At 37.8% G+C, this 17,500-nt stretch overlaps 2 protein-coding genes across 3 annotated transcripts in view; both read right to left on the reverse strand.

Annotated features, from left to right (window-relative positions):
- Positions 1–990, reverse strand: part of Vta1 (vesicle trafficking 1) — a 6,927-nt gene extending 5,937 nt beyond the window's left edge. The window contains exons 1-2 of the mRNA XM_027376324.2: positions 832–990; positions 117–220 (exon numbers count right to left, since the gene is read on the reverse strand). Coding sequence (XP_027232125.2) covers positions 117–220; positions 832–946 — 219 coding nt within the window. The 5' untranslated portion in view covers positions 947–990. The remainder of the gene's footprint in view (positions 1–116; positions 221–831) is intronic.
- Positions 991–5,181: 4,191 nt separating this feature from the next.
- On the reverse strand, positions 5,182–15,715 carry LOC113823574 (kinetochore protein NDC80 homolog). Of its 2 annotated transcripts, none has more exons than XM_070128354.1 (13): positions 15,578–15,715; positions 13,388–13,482; positions 12,973–13,170; positions 12,229–12,427; positions 11,901–12,021; positions 11,303–11,511; positions 10,898–11,047; positions 10,586–10,711; positions 10,145–10,291; positions 8,227–8,478; positions 7,999–8,106; positions 6,927–7,042; positions 5,182–6,064 (listed from the first exon to the last, which is right to left on the reverse strand). In XM_070128354.1, the coding sequence occupies exons 2-13, from the start codon at positions 13,474–13,476 to the stop codon at positions 5,878–5,880; spliced, it is 1,902 nt and encodes a 633-aa protein (XP_069984455.1). In that variant the 5' UTR covers positions 13,477–13,482; positions 15,578–15,715; the 3' UTR covers positions 5,182–5,877. The 2 variants fall into 2 exon arrangements, with proteins under 2 accessions (XP_069984455.1, XP_027232048.2); XM_027376247.2 differs by lacking the exon at positions 15,578–15,715 and adding an exon at positions 14,133–14,270.
- Between the last annotated feature and the right edge of the window lie 1,785 nt (positions 15,716–17,500).

Genomic DNA, 17,500 nt, shown 5'->3' on the forward strand with positions numbered 1-17,500 from the left:
ACTCCATTGACACTGATATTTATAAAGAACTTAAACACTATTCTGCTATTGTAGTTAAAACTTTCAAAAGACCTGCATCTAAAGTATGGGTATGAAAGAATGACATGAAGATATACCTTCTTAAAGGTTTCTAAATAATCCATAAGGGCAGTCAGCAGAGCACGGGCTTCTGCCGACTTGCGGTCCAATTTGAGTGCCGTCTGTAGAGCATAGAGACGGACTGAAAAAAAAGGAAGGTAAAGAATGACTAATCCACTAAACATCTTATTATAGAAAGGCTTACAGAATGTTATATACATATATACAAGTAACATTCAAGAATATCACATAAATAATGCATGAAAATATATACTTTGCCTTAAACATACAAAGTATAATGTGAAAGGTGTGTATATATAATGTAACTTTGCACTCTACAAGTAACCTCTACCATTTCTGATAAATATGAATAATATCCTAAAATATCTGTTGTGCTCTAAAAACAAGAGGGAAAAAAATAATTACACACATTTTTATAATTACACTGGATTTTCAAAAGTGCCATGGCAAAGCATAACTTTTATTTCTTACTATAAAGTGTGATGCAACGCAGAGTCCCTAATTAAGAGCCTCAAAATAGGTAAAAATGATTATTTCCAAAATTCAAAAACACCCACAGATCTAAATTGCTTCCTATACAATCACGCAGACACATACCCGCCTAATATCCGACCCACATGAACCCAATAATCCAAACACTACAACACCCACCCATAACTGTACAACTCATGACAACCCTTCCATTTTTTTCCCCCAATTAACAGACCACTTCTAAGCCTCATCTGAACTCACCCCAATAGGCAACCACAGGCTCCCTCTTGTCATAGTCATTGGCAATCTTGAGATAATGCTGCACTGTCTTCAGCTGAGGAGGACACGGAGGTAAATTGGGCGACGGCGACGACATCTTCTCTTGTTGTTGTTGTGACGATGAGACACCTGCGCGTTCGAAGCCCAGCGATTTTTTTTATTTTTTATTTTTTGTAATTAGAATTATAAGTGGGGATTTTTTTAAGGTTTTTGATTTTTTAAAATTGGTTCTGGGTTTTTGTGGCTTGTTGAAGGAGCTGCTGTTTGTTTATTTTTAGCGAGTTGATGTTACACTTGAATGTCGTCTGTTCTTGCAGTATATTTTGTTTCTTTTCCACTTATTACGATATTAAGTACTGTGTGTGTGTGTGTGTGTGTGTGTGTGTGTGTGTGTGTGTGTGTGTGTGTGTGTGTGTGTGTGTGTGTGTGTGTGTGTGTGTGTGTGTGTGTGTGTGTGTGTGTGTGTGTGTGTGTGTGTGCATGTATATGTAGATAGAAACATGTTTGAGTGTGTATGTGTGTGTGTGGGCGCGCGGGTTGTGTGTGTATATACATACATATATATAGACAGATAGATGGTTAGGTACATAGATATAGATATATGTAAGTATAACACACACACATACACACACACACACACACACACACACACACACACACACATATATATATATATATATATATATATATATATATATATATATATATTATATATATTATATATATATATATATTATATATATTATATATATATGTATGTATACATTTGTATATAAATATATACATAAATATATACATATATATACATATGTATATGTATATATTTATGTATATATGTAAGTATAACACACACACACACACACATATATATATAGATAGATAGACACACACACACACACACACACACACACACACATATATATATATATATATATATATATATATATATATATATATATATATATATATACGTACACACACACGTGTATATATGGTGGCATCCTCGTCTCGAAGAGGCGCTAGTTAGCGCAGAAGCTTGGGGTAGGATCTGGTGTGGCTGAAGAACTCGACCCTGGAGTGGTAGTCTTTGCTGCAGGTTAGGCAAATGGGTGATGTGCGTTCGCGCACAGATGCTGCACATTCTTTCCTTGCTGCTCTCCTGTGAGTTACTTGGGCTCTGGCGTTAGCTTCTACCTTGTAAGCTCCCCTTTTCACACTTTGGCGCCAAGTGTCTCGAAGTTTGGCGGTGTCCTTCCAAGAGCTGATTCCAATTTGCTCTGATCGCAAGTCACGCTTGCTGACGTCTTTGTCGCGAAGCAGTGCGTCTGACGCCCTCCCACAGGTCTCCATATAAGACTCTTGTTGGTAGACGTTTGGGCTCCATGTGGTAGTTCCGTATTATCGGCGGTGTTGACAGGGAGGGATGCTGCACCTTGCGCTAAGATGTTGGTCTTCCTAAGACTGATCATCAACCCAAACTTCTTGCGTGCATGTCTCGTCGACTAGATGCTGTAGCCCTTCTTCGCTGTGGGATGTTATAGCAGCGTCATCAGAACAACAGAAGCTCTCGCATGAGGACCTTGTCGACTCTGGTTTTGGCACGGAGTCTGACAATGTTGAACAGTTTCCCATCTGACCTGTTCGGATGTAGACGCCTTCTGGGCAGTCTGCAAAAGCGGAATGGAGCAGCATCGAGATGATCCCGAACAAGGTTGCGGCTAGGACACAACCCTGCTTCACTCCACTGCTGACTGGGAAGGCGTCTAAGGTGGCTCCATCAGAGCAGACGGTGCTTTGCATATCTTGGTGGAACGAGGTAATAATGCCTTAGGGGGACAGCCGATCCGGAAGAGCCCACTTTGGCTAGCCAAGACAAAGGCTCTGGGCAGGTCCAAAGGCAAGAAACAGTGGTTGCTGCTGCTCATGACTCTTCTCTTTTGGTTGACGGAGGGAGAAGATCATGTCCACTGTGGACCTTCCAGCTCTGAAGCCACTCTGTCAGGGGTGGGTCCAGAAAACTTTCTGGTGGGAGTCACAGGGGGTAACAACAATAAATCTGGGGGGGCCGCCACATTACATATACAGGGGGGGCCATTATGAGGAGTCAATGACCATTGGGGGGCACACGGGTTGGCCAATCAGATTTCAGGGGGGGCAGGTACCCCCCTGTGCCACCATGGAAGCCCCGCCTCTGCACACCGTGACCCTGGATAGAATAACAAAGTAAGGCTCTATATATCGTTTAAGGCGACCCAGGCAAAGACCTTGCTTACGATACCTAGGAGAAAGATGCAGCCGTAATTATTACAGTCACTGCGGTCGCCCATGTTCTTAAACAACGTGACTATGTTGGCGTGTCTCACGTCTTAAGGGATGTGTCCTTCCACCCAGCACAAGGAGAGGAGATCGAAAAGTGGCTGAAAGATGGCTGTCTTCCCATGTTTCAGAACTTCTGGGGGGATGCCTTGCTCCTAGCTCATCGAAGGGTGTTGTGTGTGCTAGGGTTCTGCTTGTATGCTAGCAGCATTTTCCTCTTGGTCTCAGTGATTGGGTGCATTTCGTCCCAGCATGGCTCAAACCAGTCAGCATTTTCTTTCTTTCTAAATGCAGCCATGGCCGAGTCATATATGGCATCGTGCAGGTGAAACCATGTGGTGTCTGCATTGTCCGAGTTGTTACTTGAATACACAGTAAGTCATCCCTGTAGGCTGTTGGCGAAGCACTGAGCCTTGGTTAGGTTAGGTTAGGCTACTTGAACAGTGTTCAAGTAGCCTCTGTCCGTTCTCGTTCTTCCTGCCTATGCCGAAGTGGCCGAGGCAGGTAGGCCATGCTTGCCAGTCTGTCCCAATGCGGGAATTGAAGCCTCCTAGCATGTATATACCTTCAGAGCTGGGGATGCCGGGCACTACATCGAGCCTCATAGAATTGGACTTTGGCTTCTGGGTTGAAGGCGAGTGTTGGAGTGTGGGCAGAGATGATGTTTACAAAGCCCAACGACGTCTTCATACGTAGGGTAAGGAGTCTTGTTAAACCCCCAATGGGGGTTTCTATGGTGGCAATCACCGAGTTCCTCACAGCAAAACCTACACTGTGCTGCCTGGATTCGTCTAGGAACAACCCTTGCCAAAAGGTGGTCTCTTTAAGGGACCCACTGTCAGCCAACTGTTTCCTGGAGATAGGCGACATCAATGTTGTCATGCCAGCTCCTTGCCTTCTTGTCGATGGTGGTCTTGTGGGAGTCATCCACTGGCTGAAGATCAGTGGAGAGTCCAGAGCACATGGTGCGCATGTTCCAGCTTGCAATACGAAGAGCTGGTTTTCATTTTTTTTTCTTTTGACTGCTTGGTACAGGTTTTCGGCCACTTGACGGGGCGGCACCTTACTGGCTGGGGGCTGCCCAGTGAAGCTGCGAAGGCTTCTCTCCTGGTGCTCCTCATGCCAATCAGTTGGAGCTTAGAACCGTTGAATTGTCTTGTCTTGTGATGTGCCGGAGTCTTGCGACGCAGAAGAAAAAGTACTGAGATGTTGCCATTTTGTTTACTTTAATATTTTTTTTAATGATTGGTGAAACCTTGAGGTATATAGCCTTTAGTTTCTTAAGCTGTCAGGTTAGCAGTGACGCAGTCGCAGGAGGAGAGGGAAGAAAAGGTGGAGGAGGAAGAAGAAATAGGAATGAGTATTTTCACATTCCTCTTCATGTGCTTATATTGTCTGAAGGGTGGTGTCAGATCTGTCTATCTTAAGAGCTTTGGAAAAAGAAGACAAGAGGAAAACAATGAAAAAGTAGAAGGGAAGAATAGGAAGAATAGGAATAGGAGGAGGAGGAAGAAGAATTAGAAGAGTAAGAAAAAATGAAAGAGGAATGGAAGAAGAAAGGAAGAGCAAGAGGGTAAAAAGATGAGAAGAGGAGGAATGTAGCAAGTACAAAAAAAGATAAAATGAAAGACAAAAGAAAAAGGAAGCCCTTGAAGAGTACCTTGCCACTGCCATGTCTTGACTCTTATCTTTCTCAAAGTACTCAAACAATCTAAAACACCATCAGATGCCATAAAACTTGATCCCTAGAATGTAAATTCTGAACACAAAAACATATCCTCCTGAATCAAGATTATGACCAGTTTGTATTCTGGTGATCCCTCGTGTAGGTTTATGGTGTTGACTTTGTTTTTAGAATGTTGCTTGACTTTCATGCCACCCATAATTGTTAAAATTTGCAGGCACAAACAAGAGGAATATATCAAGAAATAGACACATCTGAGTGCATACATATACCCAGGGATTTCTAATTCTAAAAATTAATAATACACTCTTTGAAGGAATAAATAGCCAAAGTCTAATACCATTATGTATTTCACTGAAATATTTCTTTCATCATGCAATAATAAAAAAACATTTGTTTTTTTTTTGCATATTCACAAATATATCTTGTTTGTTAAGATAATATGCCATTCCATAAAAAATTAGGACTTTACTATAATTTTTACGAAATCTTAACCTACTGTATCTTCAAAGCTACAAAAAGCCATTAAGAAATAAAGAAATAATATTCTATAGTGATGTTAATACCGTTAACACTATATTTACCACATTTTTAAGAACATAGCATATATATCCCTAAATTCCTATACAAAGCTCTAACTGTATTCCAAATATTGCCAATAAGGGGAAAAAAAGAAGAAATGAAATTCCATAACAGATAATATGGATAAAACGATACTGTTCAAAAAGATATATCAAGAATTCAGTAATGAGACAGATATAGAAGATTTTTTTTTTCTTTCTTTTTTGTATCCTTTATATAGCAAATAAAACTTCACCTACATACATCTTTTCATATAAGGCATTCCATAAAGACATCTTGCCATACCCTTATATTTAAACTCAGGGCAGAGACATTAAAGATAAAAATAAATTTTCACCGCCAAGAAGCATTCCCCTAGCAGGCCAATTTCAACTTATCAAAAACTAAAATAGAATTCTATACATAGAGCATCTGCTTTTTCTTTTTTCTTTGTCCTCTTCTTTCCTTCATTTTTTTTCTTCTATATGTATAGGGTCTACAAGTTTTCTTGTCACATTTTCCGTGGTGATCTTGTGCTTTAAGGCTTCCTTCTGCTGCCACTCTAGGTGTTCCAGGGATGCATGGCACACGCGGACTAGGAACTCTGCACCAGAACGCATGTGCTCCTTGCCAGAGACCTTGACATTCTCCAACCTGAAAAGGCAGGATTTTTTTTTAGATCATCTCTGCAATTATCTATCTATTCATATTATGCATATAACTGTCAGATTGTCAATTCATTTTACTGCACAGGAGCCATAAATTACTGAGGTAACAGGGAGTGGATGGAAGAGAAAGCGTGAAAGAATATCAGTTAAAAGTGCAGGCGAGAAAACAGATACAGAAAAACAGAAGGGAGAATGATAAGAGTTAACCCAGTGCCACCAAGAAAATGTGGTGATCACTGTATCATTTTCTTGTGAGATGTCTCAACACACAGATGGCTTCACAAGTGCTTAACCACCAAGGAGTCAATTAAAAGAACTCATGACTTTACTTGATTTCACCTTTCCTAAGTTTTACTAATGCTATCAGTATCAATGCTGTTAGTAGTATTGTAGACATTATAATCATTACAATATTACTGACATCACTAATAGCAATACAAGATATAAGAAAAAACAGGAACAGTGTAAACAGGTGAGGCAGGTAGCACTGGTAACTGGCTCAATGTTGACTAAGTAAGTGGAGCCATTTATGTTTAAGAAAATGAATAATCTCACAGTGGGTACAACATGTACTTGCATGCTATCACCGGCAACATTGGGTTAACGAATAAAAGACAGAAAACAAAAAAAGGAAAGAGATACATAAGGAAAGCAAAAGGTATGACAAATAAGAATGCTGAGAAGGGATATAAACAAGAAAGAAAAAAAAAAGTACACCAAGTTAGTGAATTAGAAAAGAATAAGAAAAAGGTAATAAGAAAGGACCCAACACAGCTTTCTCTTCTTCTTTTCTAAGAATTAAACTTGAAATTAAGAATAACACACAGAGACTAAGAGAGAGTACTTACTCTTCCTTGGCTTGATCTACTGCACACTGCTTCTGGTAAAGTGATCCCTTCTGCGTCTTCCGAGCCTCCAGGATTTGCTGGTCTATTCGGTCGCTCTCCACCTGCATCTCCTTTTCCTGTGTGCAAAGGGATATTTTCTGGTTAATATCATATAAAGTCTGTATATAATTCCTTATATAATGCTGTATGGATAATAACTTGCATTACTTTGTCTAAGGGGAAAGCTGAAGTCATGGATACAGGCTTTTAAGCAGGTAATTCACAGAAGCTTCAGTAAAGAAAATTCTTCTATATACAAGTTATTATAATCTGTACACAGAAGATGGTTTCTTATTCATCTTACTGTTCTTTATCTCACAGAAAAGTATCTAATCATCAAACATCTACATTTCTGAAAAAACAAAACAGCATCAAGATCGTATCATCTAATGAAAATACAGAACAGCACTGAAGAACAGATTGAAGACGACACTTTGTAGAGCTGTGACATAAGCTTGTCAAGCCTTAAGGCATACTCTTTCTTGCTTGACACAGGTGATGAAGACTATTGTGACATTACCTGACGCTTGCTATTCTTACCTTTTATCTCTAACCACAGACAATTTTGCTTCAATGTTGCAAGGATATCTTTATCAGATTTTGTGATTTTTTCATATATCTAAAACTGCTAAAACGTTTTAGTTATCATTTGAAGGAGAAAACATCAGAGTCTGCCATGGAGTAATTTACAAGTACAGCTAGCATATTTTCTTCTTTCTAAACTACTAATATTCACAAAAATGAACAATAAATTTTCCAACTTTTATCTATTGTGTGTGCATAGTTTTATTTGGAATACAAAGACATGTGAATATACTGTTTGTTCTTAACAAGTAATGTATCAGAGTGATTCATCAAATTAATATGATTACATAAATGTAGTTCAGTCTAAGTAATAGTAACATATTTCCATTAAAACCACTGATAGTGTGAAATGTTACATTCTAGCACAGTTTATCTAGTAACAAAAATCAAAAGCTTTAAAATCAAAGATTCCAAAAGAGTACCAATACAAATCAAAGTGATAGCTTACCTCAGCTGTAATTTCATTTTTCGTCATTAAAATTTCCTCCTCCATTCTTCGTAGCTTGCTCTCAAGCTTTGTCAACTGGTCTTTTTTCTCAAGTAGCATCTCTTTCACCTGTAAAGAATACAATCAATTTCCTTGGGCCACATTTTACCTCCCAAAATGCAACACATAATTAGCATTCCATGAACAAGACAACGAACAATCCCACATACACTAAGAGAGAATACTTGCCATGCTTAATTCTTCCTCCTTTCGCATTAGCAGGTTCTGGGCCTCGTACATGCCCTGTTTCGCATCCTTCTTTCTACGTCGTAGCTCGTCAAGCAATGTGGTCTGCCAGTGGCATTTATTCTCAGCTATGTCAGCTGATGAGATTTCATAATCATCCGGAAGGTCTAGTTGACGGACAAGCTTATTGTAGGCACATATACTTTCACTCAATTTTGACTGAGCTTTGCCCAATTCCATCTCTAGTGACCATATCTGAAAGGAAATATCATAAATAAAAAAAAAATAATCAAAGCTATAATTCTGAATCCCCATACAGAAAATACCGAAACAGTTAAGAAATCTCTCCAGTAAAAATCAATTTACCTGATATCATAATATTGCTTTCTTTATAAAACAGTGAACAGAATCACCATGGTTTTGAACAGAGTATTTTCATCATAACTGTTCTTTACTATCAGTTCTTAAAAATATCCAGAATCTAATTTTTGCAGGGAAGGGAACATATTCAAATTGAATTTACCTAAATCAAGAAAATAATCATCAAACCATTAATGAAATGAATCCTCTAAGACAATAAAAGTACACACACACATACATTTATATATAGACATACACATATATAAAGATACATACAAGTATATGTACATATATATATATATATATATATATATATATATATATATATATATATATATATATATATATATATATGTATACACACACACACACACATTATATATATATATATGTGTGTGTGTGTGTGTGTGTGTGTGTGTGTGTGTGTGTGTGTGTGTGTGTGTGTGTGTGTGTCTGTGTGTGTGTGTGTGTGTTTCTGTGTGTGTGTGTGTGTGTGTGTGTGTGTGTCTGTGTGTGTGTGTCTGTGTGTGTGTGTGTGTGTGTGTGTGTCTGTGTGTGTGTCTGTGTGTGTGTGTGTGTGGGTCTGTGTGTGTGTGTGTATGTGTGTGTGTGTGTGTGTGTGTGTGTGTGTGTGTGTGTGTGTGTGTGTGTGTGTGTGTCTCTGTGTGTGTGTGTGTGTCTGTGTGTGTGGGTGTGTGTGTGTGTGTCTGTGTGTGTGTGTGTGTCTGTGTGTGTGTGTGTGTCTGTGTGTGTGTGTGTGTCTGTGTGTGTGTGTCTGTGTGTGTGTGTGTGTGTGTGTGTGTGTGTGTGTGTGTGTGTGTGTGTGTGTGTGTGTGTGTGTGTGTGTGTGTGTGTGTGTCTGTGTGTGTGTGTGTCTGTGTGTGTGTGTGTCTGTGTGTGTGTGTGTGTGTGTGTGTGTGTGTGTGTGTGTGTGTGTGTGTGTGTGTGTGTGTGTGTGTGTGTGTGTGTGTGTGTGTGTGTGTGTGTGTGTGTGTGTGTTGTGTGTGTGTGTGTGTGTATGTGCGTGTGTGTATGTATGTGTGTGTGTGTGTGTATGCGTATATATGTGTGTGTATATGTGTGTATGTGTGTGTGTGTCTGTGTGTGTCTGTGTGTGTGTCTGTGTATATATGTATGTGTATATGTGTGTGTGTATGTGTGTGTATGTGTGTGTGTATGTGTGTGTGCATGTGTGTGTGCATGTGTGTGTGCATGTGTGTGCGCATGTGTGTGCGCGTGTGTGTGCACGTGCCCGTGTGCGTGTGCATGTGTGCGCGTGCGTGTATCACACAAGAGCAAAAGAATGAATACGTCCAGGAAGTCAACTTAGAAATTTCTGATATTGCTTTCCTTTTAAAGAATGAGCTTCAAGATCCCCAAAAGGGAATAATAAAAGGGAATAATCAAGAGATTCTGTCTTAAGTGTATCCTACTACATTCATTCTAGAAATATAAATGGATAGTAACTGAAAGAAAAGAAAAGACAAACCATGAAAAGAAGTTGTTGAAGATGAAGAAGACGAAGGAGAAGAAGAAGAAGAAGAAAAAAGTAACACTTTACCTCAGAGTCCTGCTCTTTTCCCTCAGCTTGGAGCTGTGATATAATAGTAGCGACATCGTTTGCATGGTTCTTAAATCTTGCCAGTTCCCCTACATTCAAAGCCTGCTGTTCCTTCAGAGTTTCCAAGCGGGTAACTTCCTCAAAAACCTGGGAAAACATGGAAGCACGAGTGTCAAAAGGCTATAAAAATGTAGAACCATGACTGTCAAAAACCTGTAAAAGTACAGAAGCATGAGTGTTAAAATCCTGGGAAAATATGGAAGCATGAGTGGTGTTGTATCTTTTAGCTTCTAAATACTTGGCTGAAAATAACTTTTCTGATAATTCTGAAATTTTAGGATATCATTCTTCTATTAAAAAGATTTGGTTAATGAGAATTTTTTATATTTGCTTACTGAGATATCAATGTGACTTTACTACTATGCAAAAAGAATATCATACCTGCTTTTTAGCAGCATTAAGCTCCGCCAGTTTTGATTCCAGCTGTGAACGTTCACCATCTCTTGCAGAAATATGTACCTGCAGCTCTCTACAGTAATCTGACATTTTTTCATTGTCATCTACAAGCTGTTAAAAGAATTTACACAATGAATGACTTCATTTTCATGTAAAGTAAGAAAGTAAGAAAGAAAGAAAATTATAACAAAAAATATATCATTTGGCTTAATGAATTTTATAACACTATGCTTTCATTCACTTAAAAAAAAAAGGTCCTAATTTGATCATCACTGAAGATATTAATTGGACTGCTACCTGAGTGTACTGGTGATGCAACTGCTGCAGTCTCTCGGGTCCATTGTTGAGGTTGTTCACCATGTCCTCAAGTCTTTCATCCTCCTCCTGTAGTTGCAGAAGATCCTGTGCTCTCACACCCTGTACTTTCTCTAGTATGTGCCTGTACTCCTGCAGGTACCAGAAAGTAGGTAAGAGTCTGTAGTGCTGTTTATCCTAATACCTTTATAAGCAATATGTTGTTGCATAATCAGTGAAATCTTTCATCATTTATAACTATTTACTCAGCAAATATAAACTTTACTTCAAAACCTCAGTAACTCTGTTTATATCTTATTAGCAGAGCATCCATACTTTTCAAACAAATAATCACCCTAATCACAAATAACCCCCCCCCCATACACACAAGTGAATTCTGACACTTACTTCTAAATGAGCCTCAATCTTTTCTGTGTCATCTTCGCAGTTGGCAAGTTCAACCAGTACAGTAAACTTAGTTTTGGCAAGATTGATGTCACTGTCAAAGTCACTTGGAAAGGCAATGGGCATAGGGTCGATGCAACTAATCATGTTCACCACGTCAACCAACCATGCCAGCATGGCCAGAACAGATGGCCATGTGTGAGGAGATCCAACTGTTTGTGATAGAGCATGATGAGTGTTACAAATCAAATATAATAAAAAATACATATCATGAATTTTTTACCCACATATTCAAATGAACTTAATGTATTGGGATCTGGAAGTATAAGATGTACCAGAAAAGGGAAAGGAAGAGGATGAGAAAGAATACAGAATATGGATAAAAAGGATAAGAGGTAGAATAAATGGACAGAACAGTCATAAAAATTATACTGAGGTTCCTATAAACCAACCAACAATATCATATCATCTTTGAAGTTAGTTCTGCCTCAAAACACCTCTATTTTGACATATTTCCTGGATTTCCACTTACTTAAACAAAGATAAAGTAAAATAAGTAAATATTACCTATAGAGAGAAAAATAAAAGAAAATCAACACACCCGTAATGAAGGATGATTTTGACATCTGCACTGGATATTTCAAAAGCTTTAACAAGCGCGGAATTTCCTCTTCAAATCTGTTTGGCAAATTATATTGACCATCAAGGTGCCTGTATATAAACTGAAAATAAATGTAAAAAAAATATTAGAATCCATATCATTAAAATAAATCTCCTTTCATATGTAATTTTGGATATATCTAAATTCTTACTAATCAGTGGATAGAGTGCACTGAAGATTAAAACTCAGTCACAATATCCACAACAGAAAGAGAGAGAGAAAAAAAATCAAACAATACAAAAGTAAATAATAAGTCTAAAACACATACACTGAAGATGTTAGCAAAATCTTTTGTGGAAGGTGTGAGGAGTGTTCTTCGCTGAACCAGCTGCTCATAGCTCCTGCTGACAAGGAAGTCCAGAATTTTGTCCACGCACTGGCTCTTAAAACTGGAGTCTGTGATGGGGCGGATCTCCTTCCTCACTTTTGTTCCCATGCTGGAGTTGCGCGCTGAATCCATTGACAGTCTGTTAGTGTAATGGGTGAGAATAAGATCAGGATATAAGATACCAGACTGTTCTCTCAAAACATTACCTTATATAAGTCTTGATATATTAGCCCAAATTCTAATCACTTGAAATATGTAGTTGTAAAAGTATTCAAATCTGAAAATGTTATGAAAAAAAGAGAAAATCATAAAAATATATATTACATATACAATTTTTTTTTCTTTTCTTCCTTTCTTTTTCATCATTTACTCTTAAAATATCATGCCTCTTTAGGGAATATACAGATTTTTATGAATTTGACAACGTATTTTTACTATTTGGTAAAGATTTATGTATTCCTAAGCATTGTCATAGAAACAATGAAGTCAAGCCTGCAGTAACTGATGACAAATACATAGTTAAACACCAATATTTCCAGTCTATTTCCTATAAGAAATTGGAAAAAAAAAGAAAAAGAAAGAAAATGTTGCATAAATCCCCTAACAATGAGTCAATTCTATGATGAGAAACTATGCAAACAATACTCTCAAAGCACTACAGAAGAACTCGATCATGCCACTAACCTGCTGACACTGGGAGGAGCCAACATGCTTGAGACGGGGACATTGTTCCTAGTGGGGGTAAATCTTCCCGAAGCGATGGAGAGTCTGCTGAGTCCTTCAGCACTGATGCGCTTACTTCTACTGGCTAGTTTCTTAGCACTGTCTACTTGTGAGGCTTTGGGAAGGTAAGACTTCCTCATCTGTTGCCCTGCACTCCGCCTGAAGTGTCGAAATTACTTTGCTAGCTTGCATAATACAATGTATCAACAAATTCATACACATGTCATTACATTGCCTAGACCTTATCAAAGAATATATATTTAACTTTTTATATTTATACATAAAAATAGAGCCAATTCAGTAATTACAGTCAAAATTTTTAAATTGAAGTAGTTTCAAGTATAATGTTTTTATTTACAAGATAGTCCTAACTCACCTGTTATTTGGAGTATTGTCTGTATTTCGAGGTTTCAGGGTTCCAGGGCGCTGAACACTTCCAGCCCCTAAATTTGATTTTCGCATCATTTTGGCCTGGAAATTAAGAAAACCAAACTGAAAAAATAATATATTTAATGAACACAAAATGATGGACTGGCCCATACGCCGATTTTGAAGCCACTCGGAAACTTATTTTCAGCTTGAAAATGTACCGGTGCTACTGGGTCAAAATACTGATAGCTTTTAATTTTGGGCTCTGAGACACATGTGTGTCAAATAATCATTTTTTTGAGCTGCGAAGAAAGTCTGTAGAAGGTGGGTTCCTCAGAATCACTCCCTCTATTGTTTGCAAATATCCTTTTCCGTTTAAAAGAAGGCTGTATGAAACTGGACTGGCACCCAATTTCCAATTTCCTTGGTGCCTTACATACCCTCCCTTAATATTAGGGTTAGGTATGTGAGATGGGGTTTTCTACAGCAAAATCCCTCCCAAATTGAGTACTATACGGTAAAATGAAACATCAGCAACAGCACCGTCGTGATTCGGTGCGCAAGTCTTTAAAACATTTTCTCGCAAGATAAACATGCATGAAAAGTGGGAAGATTGGAGCTGTCATTTTGTTTTCACAAGAAATCGTATATAATCCCTAATCTTACTGCATATAAATGATTTCTTTATATTCCTGGGGATTTAAAGGGTTAATAACAACATGAGAAAACGAGAATTTGGGAAAAATACTTACAAAATCGTGACTTTTTGCTCACAATGACACTGTCAAGCTTTGTTTACAAGTTTGAATTCGCGTTCGTTGGAAGATAAAATAAGTATTTATAAACCAAAGTATTGGGTTTTTAATCCTTAAAATAAATTTTACATACATTACTTTATTTTTACATTTTCATCGGAGTATCTAGAAATTAATTTCTGTTCGGAATAAAAATAATAAATGATGGCAATTCATTTTGAAAGCGATTTCAAATGTTGATTTTACGTTAAATCTCACAACTCTCATTTATCAGACGCTTTCTTTTAACAAATGTATATCAATCTATTACTAATGTAGCCTTCGTCTTTAAACAAAAAGTCAATTGTATATATAGAATGCTGCTGTAAACAAGATCCAAACTGACATGTAAGAACTTGTAGGCGTCCCCCCCCCCCAACACAGACAGACAGACAGAGACAGATAGACGCGGGCGCTCGCACACGCACACGCAACCACACACACACACACAACCACACACACAAACACAACCACACACACACACACAACCACACACACAAACACAACCACACACACAAACGCAACCACACATACACGCACAAAATCACACACATACGCACACAAAATCACAAACAATCACACACATACAGACACATGTAAACAATCACACAGACACTCATATAAACAATCACACAGACAGACACACATACACAATCACACCCGCATACACACGATCACACACAGGCAGGCAGACGCAGACACACAGATACATACATACACTTATACATACATTTATATATACATACATTATATATATATATATATATATATATATATATATATATATATATATATATATAATGTATATGTATGTATGTATGTATGTATGTAAGTTATGCCTCAATTTAGACCTATCAACAATTTTCGTTGCTACTCTACTGTCGTAATTTAATCAAAGGTTATTTCAGAGAGATTTAATATTAGTTGTGACCATTAAAGTTCCAGATCGGCCTGGCATTATTCAGAACTAATTCTGGAAATCTTAAAGTGAATTAATTTACTCTCATTCTCATATGGCAATATCATTGATACGTCCATTCATATGCATCCTTATTCTTCGAGACTTATGGGTTAAACCGTATCCATGTTGACAAATGTAGAAAAGGTATGAATGAGACTGGATATCTTCACAATACAAGAGATGTATTTGACCGGTTTCGATTACGTCTTCATCAGAAATACACAAAATAAAATGGGTTCTTGTTTATTAACAAATATTGTATTTTTGTCGATGGACTTCGAGTGATCTCACAAGTTTTAGTGTTGTTTCTTGTTGTTTCGTCTTTTTCTTTTTGTTTAGCCCAGCCTGTGTCTCTGTGGTGTGGTTCCCTTCTTTGTTCAGTGTCCTATTCTGTATGAATGACATAATGGGATGATATGCACTGTGTACAAAAAGAACTTACAAAATGATGGGTCGATCTTGTCTCGTCTCTGTCATGTAGCTCCTTTATTTATTATGCCATAGATGGAAAGTGTCTTCGTTTGCGTCAAGGTATCCATTCCATATCTTTTTTTTTTACTCAATTCCTGATTGCTATCCGCTGTAATTTTACCGTAAATTTATCCCATTTTCTTCGAAATAAATTCCCGTAGTCAACACCCATCCCCCTTCACCCCATGATGCTCCAAAGTGAACTGCCTCAAGGAAGGTTAGACCAAGGACATTAGGAACCGCCAGCCTTGCCAGGTCACCAAGACAGAGTTGGTTGTTCGGTTGTGTGGATGCTGAAGTGGCAGTTTGAGAGCGCGACTTGGTATTTTGACCCTTACCGCGAGTGAAAGTAACCACCAAGATCTTCCACAAGTAACATAAGTAACACAAGTAACCTCTTAACATAAACACAGCTCCTACAACTACGGCCTCACTACCACCAAACTTATTTTGTGGTTTTATTCCCTTAGGATTTTATGTCATCATATCTAATTGAGGGTTACGTTTTACCAATTAATGCATTAATGACAGCATAATTAAAGTGTCACTGCTTCTAGCCGATGACATACTCCTCGCTTAATCACGGATCCTCGAGTGACCGCGAGTCGCTATGGGTTCACATCTATCGGGCTTCAGCTGGTCACATTCCATTACGTATGTATATACATGTACACACATATATATGTATAATATATATATATATATATATATATATATATATATATATATATATATATATATGTGTGTGTGTGTGTGTGTGTGTGTGTGTGTGTGTGTGTGCGCGTGTATATTATATATATATATGTACATCATCATTACTAGCAATTTTGTTAATTATCCTTGTCATTATCATTATTATTATCATTATCATCCGTCTCATAGTTAATATCATTAGTATTACTGTTTTTACTATCATTATTACTACTACCAATAATCATTATAATTATTTTTACTGTCATTATTATCATTATGATTATTATCATTACATGATTACTATCATTTTCATTATTGTTATTCTTATCATTATGATCATAATCTTGATTTTCTTTAGCCCGTCCTGAAGGTGCTGTCACACTAGCACTTTTTTCCATTTTTTGACAATTTTCTGAAATTTTCTCCATTTTTGAACGAATTGTCGATTCTCCAGTCAGACAATAATAATAATGATCGTTTCCGTCTGAAAACCTTTCCGTAAACTTTTTTCAGCCAAGCATAGTCAAATCAAAAGCTATATTCGAGAATGTATTTGTGTTAATAAAATTGTCAAAAAATTGACGGAAACAGTGCTAGTGTGACACGGCTTTATAGGTGGACGTTGTCTTCGATGAGCCGTCTCCACCTGCTTCTATCTCCTACCAAGTTATCCAAATTCTTCTCTTTCATGTCCACTGCTAATATCATCGTTCCAACTTATCTCGAGTCTTCCTCCTCTCCTCTTCCAGCATCCACATATCTAATACTCTTCTTCTGCCATCACTTCTTTTCATCGCCCTACATATCAACACTGTCACGGTAGCTTCCTGTAACTTCTTTGACACGATCACCACCTGTGCTGTTCTGTACCATAGCATTGCTGAGATCCTGTCCTTCTTCGTCACTCCAAACATTCCATTGTAGCATTCACCTTTCAGCCACTACCCCCCTCTTTTCGTTTGGTTTCTTCACGGATAGTACATCCAAGGTCTATATAAGTACATATACTATACTTATAGTACTATACTTATATAGACCTTGAGCACATCTGCCCTATACGTTTTTACACGCCTTATAAGTCCTACATTCTTTCCCTTCTATCTTTATTTTCCTGTCGCGCAAACCTCCTGATACAGCTTTAAATTTCCCATCCTACTTGGATTCTTCCAGATGTTTCTCTCTCAACATTACCTCCCAGGCA

This window comes from Penaeus vannamei, chromosome 2 (genome assembly GCF_042767895.1).
Source record: "Penaeus vannamei isolate JL-2024 chromosome 2, ASM4276789v1, whole genome shotgun sequence".
Taxonomy (NCBI): domain Eukaryota; kingdom Metazoa; phylum Arthropoda; class Malacostraca; order Decapoda; family Penaeidae; genus Penaeus; species Penaeus vannamei.